This window comes from Pleurodeles waltl, chromosome 1_1 (assembly GCF_031143425.1).
Source record: "Pleurodeles waltl isolate 20211129_DDA chromosome 1_1, aPleWal1.hap1.20221129, whole genome shotgun sequence".
NCBI classification, from domain to species: Eukaryota; Metazoa; Chordata; class Amphibia; order Caudata; family Salamandridae; genus Pleurodeles; species Pleurodeles waltl.
In genome coordinates, this window is record NC_090436.1 from 240,747,153 (window position 1) to 240,768,242 (window position 21,090).

Below are 21,090 nucleotides of genomic sequence, written 5' to 3' on the forward strand. Positions count from 1 at the left end.
TTGTAATGTAATGATTGTATACCTCATGGTTGTCTTGTGTGATAGGTTATACTCAATACAGTAGGCCTGAGTTGGTTATGGTGTGAAGCCAATTATATAGGCAAGAGACATCATTGGTACACTGGGAAAAGGCATCTCCAATTTTATAGGTCTGATCTGAAATGTTATGACAAAGATAGTAGGCCTATTTTTTGTGAAAAACAAGTGTTAACGTCAATAGGCTTATACTGTGTTAAAGACCATAGACAAATATTTTGTTACATGGAGGCTCAGGGATCATTCTATAGGCAAGGAGCGGTGTTGGTTAAACCCTTAGTCAAATCCTAGAGATAGAATATCAGTATTGTCAGAGCTCATGTTAGGCAGTCATATGAAGGGTTGTATATTGGTTTGGCTATATTTTTGTACATATGTTAAAGGGTATGAGCCTCATTGGTTCATTATGTCACATGCCATGGGGTGATCTGTTATGAAAAAGTACATAAAAAACAGTAGGCTTCACTTATTATGAAAACCATATGGTAAGCACCAATAGGCCTTTAAGTGTAACTTTTAAACATTATTAAAGCACATAGGCAGGTATTTCTGTTACATGGAATCTCACTAATTGACTTAGCAGGCAAGGGGTTTGGTGTTTAGTACCCCCCTTTGACAAAACCTGCAGGTAGGAGGTTTGCAATGTGTTAATCCTTACTAGACCCTTTGAGGAGGCCTGAAAAGTTTAGTTGTCTTCCAGGCTCCTGTACTAAAAATGTACCAATTAAAAATGCTAGAACATACATACATACATAGAGGGGCTTTTGGATTAACCTTCTTCTGCCACTGCTACTAAACTGGACAGCCACCTTGGAATAGTATTGTCAATTGTGTACAATTGTTTATCATTCTAAGATAACAATATCCAATGTACAATATCTGAATATCACTGCAAGACAGCCAACCAATGTTGTGTTTTTTTCATGTCAGCATACCCTTTAGGCAGTACCATTTTTATTTTTCTACTTTTATTCTTCTAATTTATCTTGCATATGCCCATTTGGCTTCTGTATATGCTTTAATGTGGATGAGTAGGTGGTTGAAGAAAAGAAAGAGTCAATGCACGTATTAATGAACGCATGAGTGAAAGGGTGAGTCAGTTCTTTTATGATGACATATTGAGTGCCTAAAGTCACCAGTGACTGAAGAGGCACCTTCAGTTATAAGCCAGACCTGATGGCATTGCCAATGAGTGTGGGGTAAGCAGGTACACTCTATATAAAATTTAGATAGCACTTGGTTGCCCTGAAACTGGGTCATGAATGTGCTTTGATATTCATTTGCTTCCCCTGGAGCCCTTTGGGTGTATGGTTGAAAGCGTACTGGTGGTAAGTAGATCATGTTACACCTAGCAGGAAAAACACAACCATAGTGTGCTTGGATACCGCAGTTTTATGCACAGTTAACTTTTTCTCTATTTAAGGTGCTGTGATAAACATGTTACAGTTTTGTATCTGTCAAGTGAGTCATACATGCCAGTGTCCATGTGTATTTGAACAGGTTAACAGTAATTTGCAGAGGAACACATTGATATGGGGCTCCAACATGGCATTGACTGCAATGTTTTTAAAATGCATTACTAATTCCTGGTGCTGCACTGATGCAAGAATTAGACAGATTTGTGTTAGCAAAACGCTTTATGTGTGACACTTGGCAGGTCTCAAATGACATAAAAATGGTGCTGATACAGAAACTATTCCCGAGGTGGAGACAGAATGATTGCTGCTTCTGCAGCAGGCAACTTTGTCATTGGGCAACCCAGTGTTTCACAGCACTGTCAGCAGGGTCCTATGAAAAAACTCCAGGAACCCACACATTTTATTTATCTATATCTACATCTATAGCTATATCTATATCTTTACATGGATTACAGTTCAAGCAGTTTCATTTAGGTCCTGCACATCCAACTCTTTTTTGCCTGTAAGCATACACCATGGATAACTAATCTTGGGACTGTATCAAGATCCTGTTTTCTCTGCTGCGCCAGCGCGGAAGGATCTGTTCATTTATCTTTGGTGCCTCCCGTGCATACATCAACTGGAAATATTACCGAATTAGTGTATGTTTTGCTGTCAACAAAGCCTAGAAACACAGGGTTGTAAATGCTTGTTTGTGCTTCCGACCTCTGCTGTCTACAAAAAATGCATTAAGCTGGGAAAATGGATTCATGGTACAGACAACTTCCTAGACGTGCTCAACCAATAACATCAGCACATCTACCTGGTCAGGGACGGTTTGGAAATGCAGCATACAAAAACACAATTCTACCAGATAGCCGAATTCCCACAGGTCATCAGATGCATAGACGGGACCCATGTGCCCATATGTCCCCCATCCCGGTTCGAATATGTATTCCGGGATTGTAAAAGCACACATTCCATTAACATACAAGTAGTCTGCAATGCCCAGAACATCATCACAGGCCTTGTATCCAAATACCCAGGGAGCATTCATGACTGTTATACATACAGGCACAGTGGCATATACCAGCGACTAGAAAGAGGGGATTTTGATGAAGGATCGGGAATGGATTGTGCACATAAATGTCTTGTGGTACAATCATTTGTATGTATGTTGTCTAACCCTCATATGTGTCTCCACAGGTGACAGTGTTTATGTCCTGCGGCCTTAGATCAAGACACCCTACTTGTCTCCTAACACTCCCCAGGAAAGGCACTACAGCATGGCACATAGGCACACAAGGTCTGTGACTAACTGTACGTTTGGCCTTCTGAAGTCATGCTTCCGGCATCTACACAAGAGTGGTGAAGCCTTGCAGTATGCACCTGTAACTGTGTGCAAGACAGTGGCAACCTGCGCAATACTGCCCAACATAGCCTGCAGCCTTGATTTACACATAGAGGTATCAGGATCTGACTCTGCGGATGATGGCCCTGCTCCACCTGCTCAACAGCCGGTTGAGGAAAGCAGAGGAGAGAAGGCACAGGGACCACATAGCAAGACATTATTTTGCATGCTAAGAAATCCACATGCACCCAAAACCTCCATGAAAGAAAACAACTGTTTGTTTTTCAAACAAAACGGCAACACTTTAATATCAGTGTATGCAATAACAAGAACTGACACCCTGTCCATCACGAGTGAAATGCGTATTGTGGTTGCACATGTTATGCGGTTACTTCACTGCCTAGGGAAACAAATTTAATACCACACAGGCACACTGTCAGTTTGAAGTCACTTCTGTGCACTATGTCCGGAATGTGGGGTGCTAGCTGTTGCAGGTGCAACCTGCTGGCTGCTGCTCCTACGCAGGACATGTGTATCTGCAGCAAACATACTACTAATGCTGGACACCTCGCTGTCTACTAAGTTACCTGTAGCCCCACTGGCAATGCTGGTTGTCTGGATTGTCTCTACAACTGCAGTTATTTGCACTTGATGCAGCCATCTAGCCACATCACCACTGAAGTGGCCCATCTCCACCTGCGGAGCCAGTGTGCATCTGGTGTGCTGTGTGCACTACCCATTCATCTGATTCCTTGATGCCTTTTAGAAACAAATCCATATTTTTAATGCATGAACTTACTGGTACATGCACAAATGACACAAAGACACACCTGAGGGTAGGGTGCTCAGTTTCAGCACACATTTTATCAGATCTCCCTTCTCAGGATTCAGTTTACCTATTTTGCAACTTGTCATGTGGTCATTCTACGTTGGAGATTTAGAAGATTTTTTAGGCATAGATTTTGGCACCACGTGAAGGGAATCACAGATTTATTGAATATGCAGTGCTATTAGACTTCCAGGCACAGAATACCAACCTTTCTCACAGGCAATTGCTTTCAAAATGGGAGGTTCCCATGTCAGATCCTTTCCACATGTGTAGTGTGTTCGGCCAGTAACATGGAATCCAGGTGGGCAACTTAGTTGGATACTTGCAGTAATTTTATAATCCATTAGGTAAGGGGAAAGTGAGACGGGTTCAGACACTGGTGGCCTACTGCACACTGTTTCTGCATAGGAAAAAGAAATGACAAATAATAATAAGACAGTAAAACATCATGCATCATAATGTGAAATTGTCTTTAGTAAGTTTAAAACTGAAGTAAAAAAGATAAGTGTGAAGAGAGCTACCTCCCAGGAGTTAACCTCTGCCCAATGATACCTATTTCCTGCCATAAACCTCTTTGTTATTACTTTTTGTCTACTGTAGAATATCCCATCATTACTTTGAGGTCAATAGCTGTGCACAAGTATGAGTATGTGCTAAAGAAAACGTTACTGCTCGTGCAAGAAGCATTTAGGGCCATATGTACGAACACTTTTTCCCATAGACACAGAATGGGTAAAAACCTTTGCTACATCTGGCCCTTAGTGTCTTGTCAACACATTCACCATAGATATTAAAATACAAATAATAGTCTAAAAACAATTGTAGGGGTCCAAAGCGTTCAATCTTTATCCTTATTGTTTATTAGAATGTTTGCACCATCAGATGGCTACTTGAGGGCACCAAGGGCATCAAGGGGAGGACAAGAAGTGGGGGGAACATATGGGTTGCAGGTGGCAAAGTGTGACTGCATTCATTATTGTAAGTTCCATAGTGGAACAGATTGGTCTTCAGCATTCTTCTAAATTTTAAACAATGGGGTCCAATTGAGATATGCAGCACAACAGAGGCTTAGAATAGGAAATTCAGGGATCTACCCCCCAAATTAGAGTTTTCAATTGGCAGATAAACTTGGTAAAGTAGGCAAACTAAGGTGCCTGAAGCTGGAAGTTTTTGCGAGAAGGTTAGGACCATGAGGTCAATGTGTTGTTTCGTTAGCAGCAAATGTAAAGTTCTCATGGAATGGGTGGTGTAATCAGATTTTTGTGCCAAAGCCAAAGTTGAGCTGGGTAGTGTCATGAATAAGCAGGAGCTTTTGAGTTTCTGGTTCACTCCTGGGATGAGGTGGAGAAGATCTGTGAGTCTTATTCTCAGTAGGTTGTGGATGGCTGGCCTATAGCAGCTGAGGTGCTGAGACAACTAGGCAGAATGGATTTCATGGGAAGTTTGGGGCATTGTGTTAGTAGAGACTCTTATCAGTCACTGCCTGAAGTTAGTAGTACTGGCCAACAGCATACTCTCAAGGATGTTAGGGTCCAGAGCCCCTTTGGGGACACTTCAGACAAACACAGACACTGTACAATTATGCTGAACATAGGACAAGAAGCAGGATAGCACAAATGAGTTTTGAAACTGAAGCTGACGGACCAGAAGGTACTAGTCTACTAAACATTGACCTTGCCCTAGACTACTGTGAGGTACCTAGAGGCACAACTTTCCACGTTGCTCTTGCGTTACCTCTTGCCAATTTTGTTCGTTCGCTGTTGCTTTGTCCCTCATCTTTTTTGTTTTCTCCCTTGACAGCTCCCTCGGTTACTCACCCTTGAGCTTGTACCTGGGCCATAATTACAGATTCTGAATTGGCTCTGTTGTTTGGCTTGTGTTTGTGCCCTTTCCTACCTTGTTTTCATAATGACTTTCTTCTCAAACTTGTACCAAACTTGTACCAATGATTACAACAGCTTTGGTTTAGGTTCCCATCAGCCCGCCACCTCTATTTCAGATTATTTGTGCATAGTTGCTTGCTAATGGTACTAATATAAATCTGTGCATTGCCTACATTATAGTGTGAGCTCAGATTTCTAATACTGCCAGCCTGTGCAAACCTCTTCCGAAAACCTAGAGACCTCTAGTTGACGAAACTAAGGAGTCCTAGCTGTCTTTCTTTCTCACCCCCATTTCCCCTTCCGGCCAGTATTTTATTCTTGTCTTATTAATCTTCCATGCATTAGGAGAATCACATTTTAGGGAGCTGGGTGGATTATCATCTGGCTCTGCCAGTTGCCACTTACGAATCCAGACAGGAGGCATAGATTTTGTTTATTATTCAGAATGTTGGTGGGACACCTAGCATAGTCATTGTTGTAGTAACCGATCATATAAATCACAAATTCATGCATCAGCTAAATGAGTAGTGTATTCAGTAGGAAAGGCTAGATCCTACCCAGAAGGATGAGGTAGTATGAGGCCCACTTGATGCCTGCATCCACTGGGTGCAGGAAGGACTGGTCAGCATCAAGTGATTTAGGTTACAGGTAGTTGACATGTTCCTGGGGAGTGAACAAGCCAATGGCTCCATATTCCATGTTCCAGGTAGAGGGCCTTGTTCTGAGAAGCAGTCAAATTGTGAGCCCCTTTTACACTCCTCATTTCCCCTTTAAATGTATATACTGTCCCAGTAACTTGTGGTTTAAAGCTCTAGTCTATTAGACATTCATATCGTAAATCAGTTCCACCAATAATTTGCGCAACTGCATATAATGTATAATTGTTCTTGATTTGCGGAGCATTTAGACACAGGTGATTTTCATTCATCTAGCCTTGCGTGTGAGTGAACAGAAGGTCGCTATTCAATGGTAGCAACAACAATATTTCTGCAGCTTGAAGCATATCTGGGTCTTGACTGCATACAAGCAGAAGTCAATATCACAACCTTTGAGGACCTAGAGCAGCTTAATCATGTAGGCATTAAAGAAGTTCGGCAAAAATGCAGGATTTTGGGGCTCTGTATAAGTGACTTTAAACAAGGGCAAGAAGCCACCCAACTTCAAGGGATGAGTTTGGGTGATAAGAAAGGAAGTGTATTATTATAGTGCTGAGTCATCTATTCAAATGTACTCCTTCATACAGTGCGTAGGATGCAGACTACAGTGTCAAAGGTAGTGACTATCTCCCAAGGCTCATTCATAGCCTTGCTTTTACACTATAAGCAGGTCTATATCCATCAGTGTAGCTTCCGTGTCATTGAAAGCTAAATTATCAGTCAGTTGATTCAACTCAAAACAGGACGGTGACTTCATGTCAAAGGTTTAGGCTCTGCAGGGAAGGCCTGAAATAGCCTTGACATAGGCTTGTTTTTAACCAATATGTTAGGGTCAGCAGTATTAATTTGAGCAAGTAGGTAGTGATAATGTGTTTGAGCTTATGTGGCATTCTGCATGGCAGAGAAATGCTTTGGCAAGGTAAGTGATAATGGAGGCAATGACCAGTTGACCAACCTTCCACAGTGTAAAGAAATAGATGTCATATATCATAGCTCCACAGAGATGCTTTGAAACCTAGGATAACCTTTGCAAATCTACATTCTGAAAATGGAGACATTATGACATGGGTGTCCTTGCATCACTGGAAATCTGTTGTAGAGAAGGATAATGGGATGGGTGAAAAAGTACTTTGCTCGATGATATACAGTCTTTTCTTTGAAGTTGAGGCTACAGAATACCACATTAGTTAACAAACTGTGTTCAGCAAAACCTTTCCAACTACCCAAACAACTGTGTTCTCTTGTTGCTGCATTTTCTAATTGTACAACGAAGTCCTAGGCAGCTTTTACTAGTTTCTTGATCTGGAGGATGAGCCAAGTGATGCAACAAACATGGGGCTAGATGCCTGCTTTGAGAAGACCGAACTCTGTTGCCATGCCTACCACCTCAACTGTTGAATGCACCTTGCGATCTTGGATTATGACCTTGTGGCTATGGTACTGGTGAGATATTGGTTTAATCCGATTTTTTATGTGATCCTGGGCAAACAACATTATCCCCCACAACTCAGTTGGCATTTTTGGCAAAACTGGAAATGCTCAGATGCAAGCAATATCCTCGTGTGTAGCACTGATTAAACAACTGCACATATAACTTGGTAAAATGTTGCAATTCAGAAGAGATGTGGCCTGGAAGCTCAGGCTGTAATGTACTTACTGGACCAAGTCCAAGACTAATTTAATTTGCATATGGTTGCTCTCTGTGTGGTATAATGCAGTGGGCAAACAAAAGAGGGACTAAAATGACAGCAGAGTAACTACCAGTGGCTGATGCTTTTACAGGGTAATAAGCAGTAGGCCAGCAACTAGGGAGGGTTTCTCAACCCACCATGACCAGAGGTAGGAACAAGGTTGTGCCAGGCATTGTTAACCTACAGGAGAGCTATCTCTACACACAGAGAACATCAGAAATGCCACTGGGGCTACATCAGCCACCCTACAGACAAGGTGTTCATCCCTCTGACAGATGTGCATTGAAAGGGGGTAAGTAAATGCGCTCCTTGGTCCCAAGCAGATCAGGAACAATGTGGAGGCACCTTCAAAGTTGTTGGCTCCCCTAAAAATAACAGCACGGAGTATGGGTGATGGGCGTTTGATCACACAGAGCTAATGCCTTCAGTTAGTAGACAGGCCAACAGTGCAATATCAAGGATGTCAGGGTCCAGGTCCTTTTTGAGGACACCTGAAACAAATACAAGTACTGTATAATGACATCAAACATACAACTGGAACCTGGATAGTACAAATGAGTTTTAAAACTAAATCTGATTGATCCGAGGTTACTAGGCTATTATCAACTGACTTTGCCCTAAACTACAAGGTACAATGAGTCTTTTAGCACAGGACCAATGATCAACCTGCACAGGTAGAAATTGCAAATAAGGAAAGGTGGCAATGTCCTAAACACAGCATGGAGCCAATTCAGCAAAATATATATATCTTTCCAGGGCTAAGATCTATCTCAGCATGTTCACTTTTAAAAGGTTCGAGAAAAAATGTGGCATTGCTGTTTATTTAATGCTCATATTCATACTGCATTCCATAAAACTAATCTTTCATTCTCAGTCCTTTACAGAACCCGCTGAAATATTGGTTCCTTTTACAGGGGTTTCCATCTTTCTCTAGGAATTTGTCATAAAAAGATATTTGTTATTCGGCTTGCTGCATCCATGATCTACATAGAGAACTGCCATAAACCATCAATTTTAATCAACTGGAAGTAACCACTCAGTATCTGCGAGTACAAAATAATCTTAGGTTCATGTTCTGGACAACTTTCCATAATTCCTATCGGAAATATGTTCCCTCCCATGTTTGCACTAGTGAGTTTCAATCACAATACAAACAAGGTAGAATTTAATTCGCAGCTATCACAGATTTTAAGCCTTACAAACTGAAGATTAATGGAAATAGGCCACAAATTGCTACGAAACGCTTTTTCATATGAAGCTTTAGTATTAATCGTGACTGGCATTCTGGCTTTTCTTGGACTTCCACATACCTTTTGTAGGGTTCTTTAGCCTTCAGCAAATGGCTCACCACTTCTCTGTTTACTTCTTAAAAATATGTTGTAACATTTGTTTTCCTTTTTCTGGACCAACTGGTAGTAACATAGGTACATATATTGAAAGCAAATCTTGAGCAAACAAAGCCTTAATGAATCATTAGCATTATTCTATGAGGACTATAATTGCCGAAATTAGTTACCTACATACCCATTACTACAAACTTTCAAAAGTTGTTTCACTTGTTCTTTCAATTTTTTCATCAGGCTGTGGGTGAAATCCATTTCTGAGATGGTTTTCTTAAACAAATTTACCATTAGCACGACATATGCATATGCATAGAGGCCATCATGTGTATTTGAACCAGAGTCAGGGTTCATTGTATATACATGAACAAACAAGCCTCTCTATGTAGGTAATATGTCAGCCCAGCAGTTCCTCATTCATTATTTACCACCTGATATGGACCTCTGCCTGCTGACATAGCGATCTGCTCTCAGCGTCCTCTGTGAGAAGAAGGGCACAATATATGCAAAATTTTGCTTTTAGGAACAAACCCATTTGTGTGAGTACCAACACTTCTTGAATACATAGACTGAACTGTTTCCAGTGCAATCATGCGTTCACATTTCCAGCTACATTTTGACCAATCAACCAGTGCAAAATCGTTTTTTTATGCTCCGGTCAATTGATGCTCAATTTGTTTTTTTTGCACTTGCCAGGAGGTGAACATTTTGCTGCATAATTGTTCCAGCATTCGTGCAATTTGTTTGATTTGTCCTTTATCTTTTCAAACACTAACAAGGAATTCTTCGTAATAGCATTGGCTACTTCTCAAAGTACCAAGGTCAACATTTTACAGATTCGTTTGTAAAGCATCTTACTAGTACCTGATTCATTTAAATGGCTAGCATACTCTTTTGGGTCCCTGATCTTTCCTGTGGTTCCGCAGTGACCTATGCAATCTTGATAATCTCAATCAAACTATGTATCATTTAGAGATAGCTTGTTGGCCAATTGTCTAAACCAATGTACATTTCATTCAACTAACATGGTTTTTCTTCTAGAATTAATTCAGCATTGCAGGTACCATAACTTTAAAATTAACATTTGGCTGCCCTCTGAATTGAACCCTTCTAATTATTGGGCAGGTAAAGTTGAATGGTATTATTCAAAATCATAACAAGTGTAATAAATGCATGTGTTGGGGATAAAGTTGTGACATGCTGAATGATTGTTTATAGGTACACATATGTACGAACAGTCCCTTGGTATCAGCAGTATACTAAATACACAGGCACAGTGAGAAGAAGAAGGAGGTGGGTGTTCTCTTACTGCGACACTCTACGGCTTCTTGTTTCCAAGATCCGTCTGGTAAGCACTTGAAGAACTGGTAACCAACAAGCTCATATCCGGAGACGCATAGAGCTTCCAGCTCTTCTGCTACAGAATATTGCTTCTTCTGATTCTGCAGAACAAGGAAAAGTGCCAATTTAAAGACAACAATGAGCTGCTTCAACATTATTTTTTTGCTTCACTCTTTTTTCTCTAACTTACAACTCTCTCTAGTGCACATTCCAGCTGTCCAGTTGCAAATGTTTTTTGCAAGTACCTGATGAATATTGTTTTTTGGACAATGTTAATGTATTGAAGAATTAGCATAGAACTTTTACTGGATATAAAATATCAATTGAATGCAACAAACATAATTACATTAGGCATCACGTACATAACATAACTGGAATTAACTGGTATTTTTTTTATAGTACTTCATTTTAAGATATATACCTCATATGCTGGCCAAATATAATATCCATAAGAGATGGGTCTGTCTTCAATAGCATGTGAGAGAAAACAACAAACGGTTCATAATATATAGAACAGCCCTGTAGAATATGAGATATTACAAAACTTTTCCCAAGGAAACAATTAGGCCTCTAACCTTTATCATTGGCTTGTCACCAGAATCATCTCAGGCCTAAAATATTGTGCTTAAGCTTCCCACAAAGAAACCATCGTGCATACCATCATTAAATTACAAATAAGTACATTAGAGGTCGAAAAACAATATAAGCCCTTTCTAACAGCCGTTAACAAAAATTATCAAAGTGTGAAACTTCTATACTCAAGGTTTGTAAAAAGGGGTGAACAACAACAACACCTTTGTCTACTACAGTAATCTGTGAAAACCCATAGAACACAAACTTGTCTACAGGCTTTAACACAGTATAATTGCAATCTACCCTTAAACATCTATTTGCTTAACATAACTTTTTTCACAATAAATATGTTAGATAACCCATAGCCATAACCAACTCATGCCTGCTATAGTGCACTTATGCTTTTCCACCCAGCAACCATCAGGAACACAGTCATAAAACTGCAGGTATCTACAAAATTAGAGCTGGTACAACAATATACAATCTCACCTAGGGAGTGTTCACAAGCATTGTCAAAGTGCAAATGTTCTACCCCTAGGGTTTCTCAAAATCCTTGCCTATTAATTTAAACTGTGATATAACTTCTGACACAATGGGCCTGATTCTGACTCCGGCGGTAAGGAACCGCCGGGGCCAGGGTTGGCGGGAGCACCGCCAACAGGCTGGCGGTGCCCCGCAGGGCATTCTGACCGCAGCGGTTTGGCCGCGGTCAGATGCGGAAAACCGGCGGTCTCCCGCCGGTTTTCCGCTGCCCATTGGAATCCTCCATGGCGGCGCAGCTCGCTGCGCCGCCATGGGGATTCTGACAGCCCATACCGCCATCCTGTTCCTGGCGGTTCTCCCGCCAGGAACAGGATGGCGGTATGGGTTGTCGTGGGGCCCCTGGGGGCCCCTGAAGTGCCCATGCCAATGGCCAATGGCATGGGCACTGCAGGGGCCCCCGTAAGAGGGCCCCAAAAGGAATTTCACTGTCTGCTTTGCAGACAGTGAAATTCGCGACGGGTGCAACTGCACCCGTCGCACCTTCCCACTCCGCCGGCTCAATTCTGAGCCGGCGTCCTCGTGGGAAGGGTTTTTGCACTGGGCTGGCGGGCGGCCTTTTGGCGGTCGCCGGCCAGCCCAGTGCAAAAGCCAAAATACCCTCAGCGGTCTTGCGACCGCAGAGCGGTATTTTGGAGGGGGGAAGTCTGGCAGGCGGCCTCCGCCGCCCGCCAGACTCAGAATGACCCCCAATGTCTCCTACAGGCTTTAACACAGGGTAAAATAATCCACACCTCAGTGCCTATAGTCCTGGGTCATGGTGCTTTTTAAAATTACTTCCAGCCATGCTGCACAGCAGCCGTTCTGCTGTACAACATGGCCAAGGAAATATACTAACAAAGCCAACATCTCTCTCAAGACAATGTTTTTCTTTTTTATGCTTAGTCTGGAGTCTGATGGTGTACTTGCTGTGGGCTACTAGATGTGGAATCACCAGAGATCGTTATGGCCCTTGACTGGTGGATGGAAAAAAAAAATCACAGAAGACTTATCCCATTTTCATTTCCATCGGATAATGCCTTAAACTGCATTTCTCATCATGTCCACCAAACCATCTCTTCTTACTGCACTTTCTTGATGTGTGTGCTCACATAATGTTTCAGTATGTGTTTATTTCTTTGTGTATGTTCACTTAAGTCTCCGATGTTCATGGGATGTCATTGAGATCTAGTACCAACACATTGCATACTTACTTCACCTGCAAGGTTTCTTGCAATGTGCATGTTTTCTTTGGAGCTCTTTTTCTTAACTGAATAAATATCTGTCCTGTCTTGTTCATGGACCAAGGAATACATTCCCATTTGAGGGTGTTGGTTGCAAAAATGGACCACTCGGATATTAGACAGGGCCTACTATAACAATTTAAACTAGCTGGCTCGAGTTGGCTACCCCAGTTTTTAGATCTCGCTTACACAGCACATGCACTATGCTGCGAGATGTATTGTTCTGAACTGAGTGGGCTTACAACCCACCAACAGTATACCATTTTTTTTGTTGTTTTTGTAGACAATCTCATTTGCAATCTTTTGATTGCTTAACTCCCATAAGCTTCCATTCCTTTATTGTGTTTGCTCCTCCCTGGAGCATGGACCAAGTAGATGTATTCTTCCCCTTCCTTTTGCGAGACACTATTTTATTTATTTCATAAGCATCTCGGTATTATTCATGGACGTGCAATGTGCCTTCCTACTTTTAAGCCAGCCTCTTATTTATGTTGCTTTCACACTATCAGTTGTCTCTATTAATGCTTTAGTTACTCACACCCACAACTGTCCCCCACTACACTCTATGCCACTACACTCTACGCCACTACAGTCTACGCCACTACACTCTACGCCACTACACCCCATGTGATTCTAATCTGTGTCACTCTACACCACTCTACTCTATTTTATGCCACTCCATTCTACGCCACTTCACTCTACTCTAGGCCACTCCACTGTACTCTATGGCACTCTAGTCTATGCCACTCCACACAATGCCACTCTGTACCACTCCACTCTATGCTACTCTATGCCAGTGTAGTCTATGCCACTCCATTCTACTCCACACCACTCTACACCTCTCTACTCTACACCACTCTAACCTATGCCACTGTGTGTCACTCTACTCCACCCCACTCTATGCCATTCTACTCTATTTCACTCTACTCTATGCCTCTCTACTCTGCACCACTCCATTCCACTCTACATCACTCTATGGCACTCTACTCCACTGTGCTGTATGCCACTCTACGCCACTCTACTTTACTCCCTCCTACTCTGTGCCACTCTTCTCTATGTGACTCTACACCACTCCACTTTACTCTACGCCACGCCACTCCACTCTATTTTACGCCACTGTACTCTGTTGCTGCACTCTACACCGACTGTACGACGAAACAACGACTTCAAAAACAACTACTGCCTTAACAACGAGGTCGGAACACCGACCTCGTTGCTACTACAAATGATTTTACCACGAATGCCTTAACAACAATATTTCGTTGTAAAGGCATTCCTGATAAAATCATTAGCAATAGGCACCATTCACCCTACATCCCTCACCCCACCCCCCCAACCCCACCCCAAAACCTAAAACCCTCTGACCCCTCACCCACTCCCCAAAACCAAAAACGCCCCACCCCCCCAACCCCACCCCAAAACCTAAAACCCCCTGACCCCCACCCACTCCCCAAAACCAAAAACGCCCCACCCCCCCAACCCCACCCCAAAACCTAAAACCCCCTGACCCCCACCCACTCCCCAAAACCAAAAACGCCCCACCCCCCCAACCCCACCCTAAAACCTAAAACCCCCTGACCCCCCACCCACTCCCCAAAACCAAAAATGCCCCACCCCCCCAACCCCACCCTAAAACCTAAAACCCCCTGACCCCCCACCCACTCCCCAAAACCAAAAACGCCCCACCCCCCCAACCCCACCCCAAAACCTAAAACCCCCTGACCCCCCACCCCCTCCCCAAAACCTAAACCCACCACTTACCTTCGCCAACTCACTTCTTTGTACCTTAACCATGCATGTTCGTTGTTCAGAACATACGTAGTTAAGGCACAAAAAAACGGAGTCGTGGTTAAAAAAAGCGTTGTTGCGCTTTCGTTAACCACGACTTTCGGGAAAAAAAAAGTCGTAAAAAAGGATGTTCCCCCTCTACACCACTGTACTCTATGCCACTCCATTATATGCTGCTTCACTCTATGCCAGTCCAGATTATGCCACTCCACTCTATGCCACTCTACTCGATGACACTCTACTCTACGGCACTCTAACCTGCACCACTCCAGTCTAGTGTACTCTATGCCACTCCACTCCACGCTACTCTACGCCACTCTCCTCTATGCTACACCACTAACTTTGCAAGGCTCACGTAGTCCTGTCCCCACTGAAATTATCCCTAGTTGCACCTGCCTCAAAAAATCCAAATGATATCCATCAGGCCCTAAGCACTACTGCCTCCTAGCCATACTCCCATAAAGTTCCTGGGCCAGGATTCTGAAAGCTGTCACAGTCAAGACCAATGTCCAATCCAATGTCAGTCTGTCTTCCGAGAGAGCTTGGTGTTTACTTTCTTTCTCTGACTCCAAAGTGAAAGGAATTATGTGACAATCCTGCTGGGTACCCAGGTGAGACGAAAGGCTGTAGGATGTTATTTTTCTAGCAGACAACACAACTGAAATGTCTGTAAATGAAATGTGAGTGTCAAAAGGGGTGGCTTTTTCCCCCTTTGATTCAGTGTAAGGTTTTCTCTTTTTTTTCATTTGCTCTCCCTGCCTCTGTTGCATCTTCTGGGTTTTGCTAGCACTGTGACACCTTTGGGTACTTCAAATGTATTTTACTTAGTTGCTAAAGGCTTTTTTTCTAGCACACAGCAACATTTAAATGTCTATAAATAAACTGTGCACATATTTCAGAATATATCAGAATTAGGAAAGCACACATACAGCACGTTATTGTATTTCTGAAGTCTGCTGGAAACAAATAGTTGAATATGATCAAAACAAATCAATACACTCGGTGATGCCATTTCCACACATTACTGTTATTAGTGAAACTCTATGTACACGTAAATGTTAATTTTAATTGAAAATGTGTACAGTACACTTCTATATAATGCATATTCTATTCTACACCCCTCCAATCTATGACACTCTATGGCACTCCACTTCGACACTCTACTCCACTCTACACCACTTTATTGTGCTCTATGCCACTCTACTCCCCTCTACACTGTTCCATTCCAATCTGTGCCACTCCACACTACTCCACTGTGCTCTATGCCACACTACTCTACTCCACTCTCCATTACTCTATATTATCCTACTCTACTCTACGCCATTCCACTCTAGGCTGCTCCACTCCACTATACAACAGTCACTCACCTCTATGACACTCCATACTATCCCACTCCACTCTACTCCACTCCACTCTATGCCATACCACTCTACGCCTCTCTACTTTACAACAGGCTACATCACTTCACTCTAGTCCTCTCTTCTACACTCCACTACACCCCAGCACGCTATACCACTGCATGCCACTCAACTCTACTACACTCCATGCCACTTTACTCATGCTATACCACTCCACTCTGACACTTTACTCCACTCTAAGACACTAGACTCTACTCTATGCTACGCCACTCTACACCCCACCACTATATGCCCTCCACTCTATGTCACTTCACTCTACTTCATTCTACGCCATACCACTCTACACCACTCTATACCACTTAACTCTAGGCCACTCTAATCCACTCTATGCCACTGTTCTCTATGGCACTTCACTCTGAAAAATTCCACTCTACAGTACTCCACTCCATGCCACTCTACTCTTCACAACTACATGCCACTAAACTCCACTCTATGCCATGCCACTCTACAACACTTTACTCCACTCTATGCCCCTTTACTCTATACCTCTCCACTCCAGTCTATTCCCCTCCACTCTGCAATCCTCTACTCATCAATGCTCCACTCTACAACACTCTACACCCCTTCACGCTGACACTCTACTCCCTTTCACCCTATGCTCCACTCCACAATATGCCCCTCCACCTCTACACTCTTTACATCACTGAATGACACTCCATGACACTCTATGCCAATCTACTCTACTCTTCTCCACTTTACACCATACTACTTACTCCACTCTTTGCCTGCCTACTCTACTTCACTCTACACCACTCTACTACAGTATATGACACTCCACTCTAGGACACTCCACTCTACAACACTCCATTCTGCGATAATCCACTCTATTCCACAATACATCTTTCTACTCTATGACAGTCTATGCCAATCCACTCCATGCCACTCTGTTACTCCGCAACACTCTATGCTCCTCCACTCTATGATATGTCATTCTATCACGCTCTACTCCACTCTTTGCCACTCCATTCTACAACACTACTTCGCTTTATGTAACTCCCTCTCTGCCACTACATGTCACTCTACTCCACTCTATGGCACACTTCTCTACTCTACTCCATTCTATGCCACTCCAGTCTACATTACTATATGACACTCCACTCTATGCCACTCCACAACACCCCATGCACTCCACTCTGACACTCCACACTACGGCACTCTTCTCCACTCTACACCACTCAACTCTACACCACTACACCCCATGCCACTCTCCTGTAAGCCACTAACCTTTAGCCATGCTGAACAGCAGACGTGCTGGTTTACAATATGGCTAAAACAAATTGGGAAAGCCAATATCTCTTGCATAGGAAAGACCTATTAGCTTTGCCAGTTGCTTGTGGATATTCTTGCTTTGAGCTTTTACCTAACCTAAACCTTTGTATCATGATTTTGCATCACCTCTCTCCCTCTAGTGTTTTTATTATGAGGAATCTCTCCCTCTTTCAGGGCACATACCCACCAAGTCTTGTGCAAGTAAGCAATGTTTATAGTGCCTCTTTCTGTATTGAATTACAATTTCATTTATATAGAACTTGCTACCCCTCAAAAGACATTGAAACACTTTACTCTGAGCAGCATGTTGCTCCAGAACCAAAAGATTAGTGGTTGGTCCAGGAGTTAATGGGATTCATCTTGTGCACTAGGAAAACCATCCCATGCATTTATTCCAGTTTCTTTGTGGTGGTTAAAATTAACAAGAGTTAGATGTGATCATTTGTGGGGGGAGGTATGCGAGTTCATGCACATTATTGGTGGGATTCATAGATGAGATACAGGAGATTTGATATTATTAGTTTGTAGGTATGACTTTTAAAATAGGAGAGATTATGATTTTTGAATATTTGGAATGATATGTGGACAGGTGTCATAATAGATCCAGAATTCTTTTTGTGAGTAGTAACCCCTGCACACCAGTAGGTAGTGTTGATCAGCTCCGCTTCTGCTGTTGGCGTTGTCCGTGGTGGAAGCGACGTTGCGATACCACCCAGGCGCCTTGATGTCATTTTCTTTTCATAACTTTCCATGCGAGAAGCACAGAGCCATGAAGAACACTGACCACTGGTATGTCAAAACTAGGGCCCTGGAATGTGATCCCTGTCCTTTGAAATCCGTTCAGAGAGTGCGGAGGATGGGTGGGTCAGTAAGGAATCTGCAGCTAGATATGGGGCCTGATTTAGATATTGGTGGAGGGGTTACTCTGTCACATCAGTGATGGCTATCCCATCTGCCACAATCTAAATCCCATTATTTTCTATGGGATTTAGATTTTGGTGGATGGGATATCCATCACCGTTGTGACCGAGTAACCCATCTACTAATATCCAAATCTGGCCCATAGTCTCTACCAGATAAGGCTTTACCAAAGGTAAGTAACTTGTTGATCTGATAGAGACTTCGATCTGCATATTTCTTACCTTTGAATAGATACCCGAGCAATACCATCCCCGGAGGTGGGTCTGTGAACCGGACCGCAAATCCGCATGCTAACGCAGTGGGTGCAGCTTTGGTTCTGGTAGAATGTGCTCACAAGCCTTCAGGAGGTTGCTTTTTTTGCCAGTGCATAGCAGATCTTGATGCAGAGTATGACCCAATGAAAGATGGTTCACCCCAATGAGAGATGGTTCGCTTCTGCACCGCCTGTCTTTCCTTCGCACCCACATACCTCACAGAGAGTTGGCCATCCACCCGGAACTCACGGGTACCATCAAGATAGTTCTCCAGTGCTTGGGTCCAGGCAGTGGAGTCTCTCCTCTTTCTTAGAAGGATGTGGTTGTGCATAAAAAGTAGGCAAGGTGACTGATTGGCCTACATGAAAAGGTGTGGCCACTTTGGCAGAAAAGAGGCCCTTGTGCGAATCAGTTTGTCAGGATATGTAGAGAGGTAAGGCGGCTTGGATGACAAGACCTGCAGCCCATTCACCCGACGAGCAGATGTAATTGCCACAAGGAAGGCTGTTTTCAATGTGAGAAGCCTAAGGGGACAAATGTGGAGAGGCTCAAAAGGGGCACGCATCTAAAAAGTAAGAAATAAATTAAGGTCCCACTAAGGCATAATGAATGGAGAAGGAGGGAAGAGATGAGTAAGACCTTTGAGGAACCTTTGTACAATAGGGCACCTAAAAAAAAGAGGGTTTATCAGGAAGCTGCCAGAAGGCACAAATGCAAATAGCCCTTTCGAATGCCCAAAGTAGAGCCACGCTGGGCAAGGGAAAGAATAAAAAGTAAAACCTCAGACAGAGGTGCAGAAAGGGGATCAAGAAATGTTAATGTGCACCATGCCCAAATTTCTTCCAAAGGCAAACGTATACCATTTTGGTGGAGGGACGCCTTGCTGTCAAAATTACATTATAGACTTCAGGAGGAAGTCAAATTCTGTCAAGTGCCACCACTCAACCTCCATGCAAGAAGGCAGAGAGTGGACAGGTGTGTGTGAAGAACCTTACCCTGCTGATGCGATAGAAGAGCCTCCCGAAGGAGCAGTCTGATCGCAGGATCAATGGCCATGCTTAGTAGCTTGGGATACCCGAACTCTGGGAAGGAGTGGAATGGGGAGAAAGGCATAAAAGAAGCCTGAGTTCCACTCCAGACTTAAAGCGTCTCCGAGCAAGAACCACCTTGAAAACTCCAGCACGCAAACCTGCTGACTGCACGTTCTCCATGGAGGCAAACAGATCTAATCAAGGCTCTTCCCATTGCTGAAAGAGACCTTACCCCACCTCCGAGTGGAAACACCATTCGTAATCCGCAGAGAGCCTGCCAAGTGTTGAACCACCATGGATATGCCCTGCTGTTACAGTCATGTCCAGAGGTGCACAGACCCATGATCAATGGTCCACAACCAGACCCTGTTTGTTGCAATACCACAAAGAGGTGGCGTTGCCCATGAACACCTGCACTAGCATTCCCTTAATGGAGGCTAGAAAGACTTTCAATACCAGGTGGATCACTCAGAGCCCCAGCATGTTGATGTAGAGTCTGGATTCTGCCAGAGACCAGAGTCTCCTGATCTCCACCTCTCCCAGATGGCTGCCCCATCCCAGGAGTGACGCATCTGTCATTACTGTTGGATCTGGTTGGGGAAGGAGAGGGATCTGCCTGTGAAACTTCAGGTACCACTGCAGAGCTCACATATGCCATCTGTCATGTGTCACCAGCAGGATGCAGGAGGCCATGAGTCCCAACAGTCTCAGAGTCAGTCTCACCGAAATCCAGGATGGAGGCTGAAACATCAGTAACATCGCCTGAATATCCTGAACTCACCGCTCAGGACGATAAGCCCGAAACTGCACCATGTCCAGAAAAGCTTTGATGAAAGGGAGCATCTGAGAGGCAGTCAAGTGCGAGTCTGTCATGTTTATAGTGAACCCCAGAGAATGCAGGTGGTTCACCGTAGTCTGGAGGTAGGAGACAACAGCCAAGGGTGAGTCCGCCTTCAACAGACAGTCATTGACATATGGGAAGACCGGAATCCCTGATCCCTGCAGATGAGCTGCAACTACCACCATCGTCTTGGTGAACAACTGAGCGGCCAAAGGGAAGTACGGTGAACTGAAAGTGCTTGTGGCCTACCTTAAACCACAGGGAACATCTGTGGGCAGGCAGGACGGTAATGTGGAAATAAATGTCCTTCAAGTCCAATGCTACCATCCAGTCTCCTGGGTCCACGACAGACTAGACCTCTGCCAATGTGAGCATTTTGAATTTCTCCGTCTTGAGGAACAGATTGAGGGCTTGTAGATCTAAAATAGGGTGAAGAACTTAGGGCCAGATGTACTAAACGTTTTGCACGTCGCAAACAGCTAATTTTGCTGTTTGCGATGTGCAAAAAGCACATCGCGATGCCCAAACCTCGTTTTGCGATTCGGTAACCTGGTTACCGAATCGCATAACGGGATTGCGAGTCGCAATTAGGAAGGGGTGTTCCCTTCTTAATTGCGAGTTGCAGCGCAATGTTGTATTGTTTTGAGATTGCGAACGCGGTCGCAAAACAGTCGCAGTTAGCACCCATTTCAAATGGGTGCTAACCCA

At 43.5% G+C, this 21,090-nt stretch overlaps 1 protein-coding gene across 2 annotated transcripts in view; it reads right to left on the reverse strand.

Moving 5' to 3' along the window:
* Positions 1 to 21,090, reverse strand: part of LOC138283476 (complement component C6-like) — a 337,439-nt gene that overhangs the window by 42,942 nt on the left and 273,407 nt on the right. For both annotated transcript variants that reach the window (XM_069221431.1, XM_069221430.1), the window contains 2 exons: positions 10,493 to 10,625; positions 3,822 to 4,013 (listed from right to left, as the gene is read on the reverse strand). In XM_069221431.1, the coding sequence (XP_069077532.1) occupies positions 3,822 to 4,013; positions 10,493 to 10,625 (325 nt within the window). The remainder of the gene's footprint in view (positions 1 to 3,821; positions 4,014 to 10,492; positions 10,626 to 21,090) is intronic.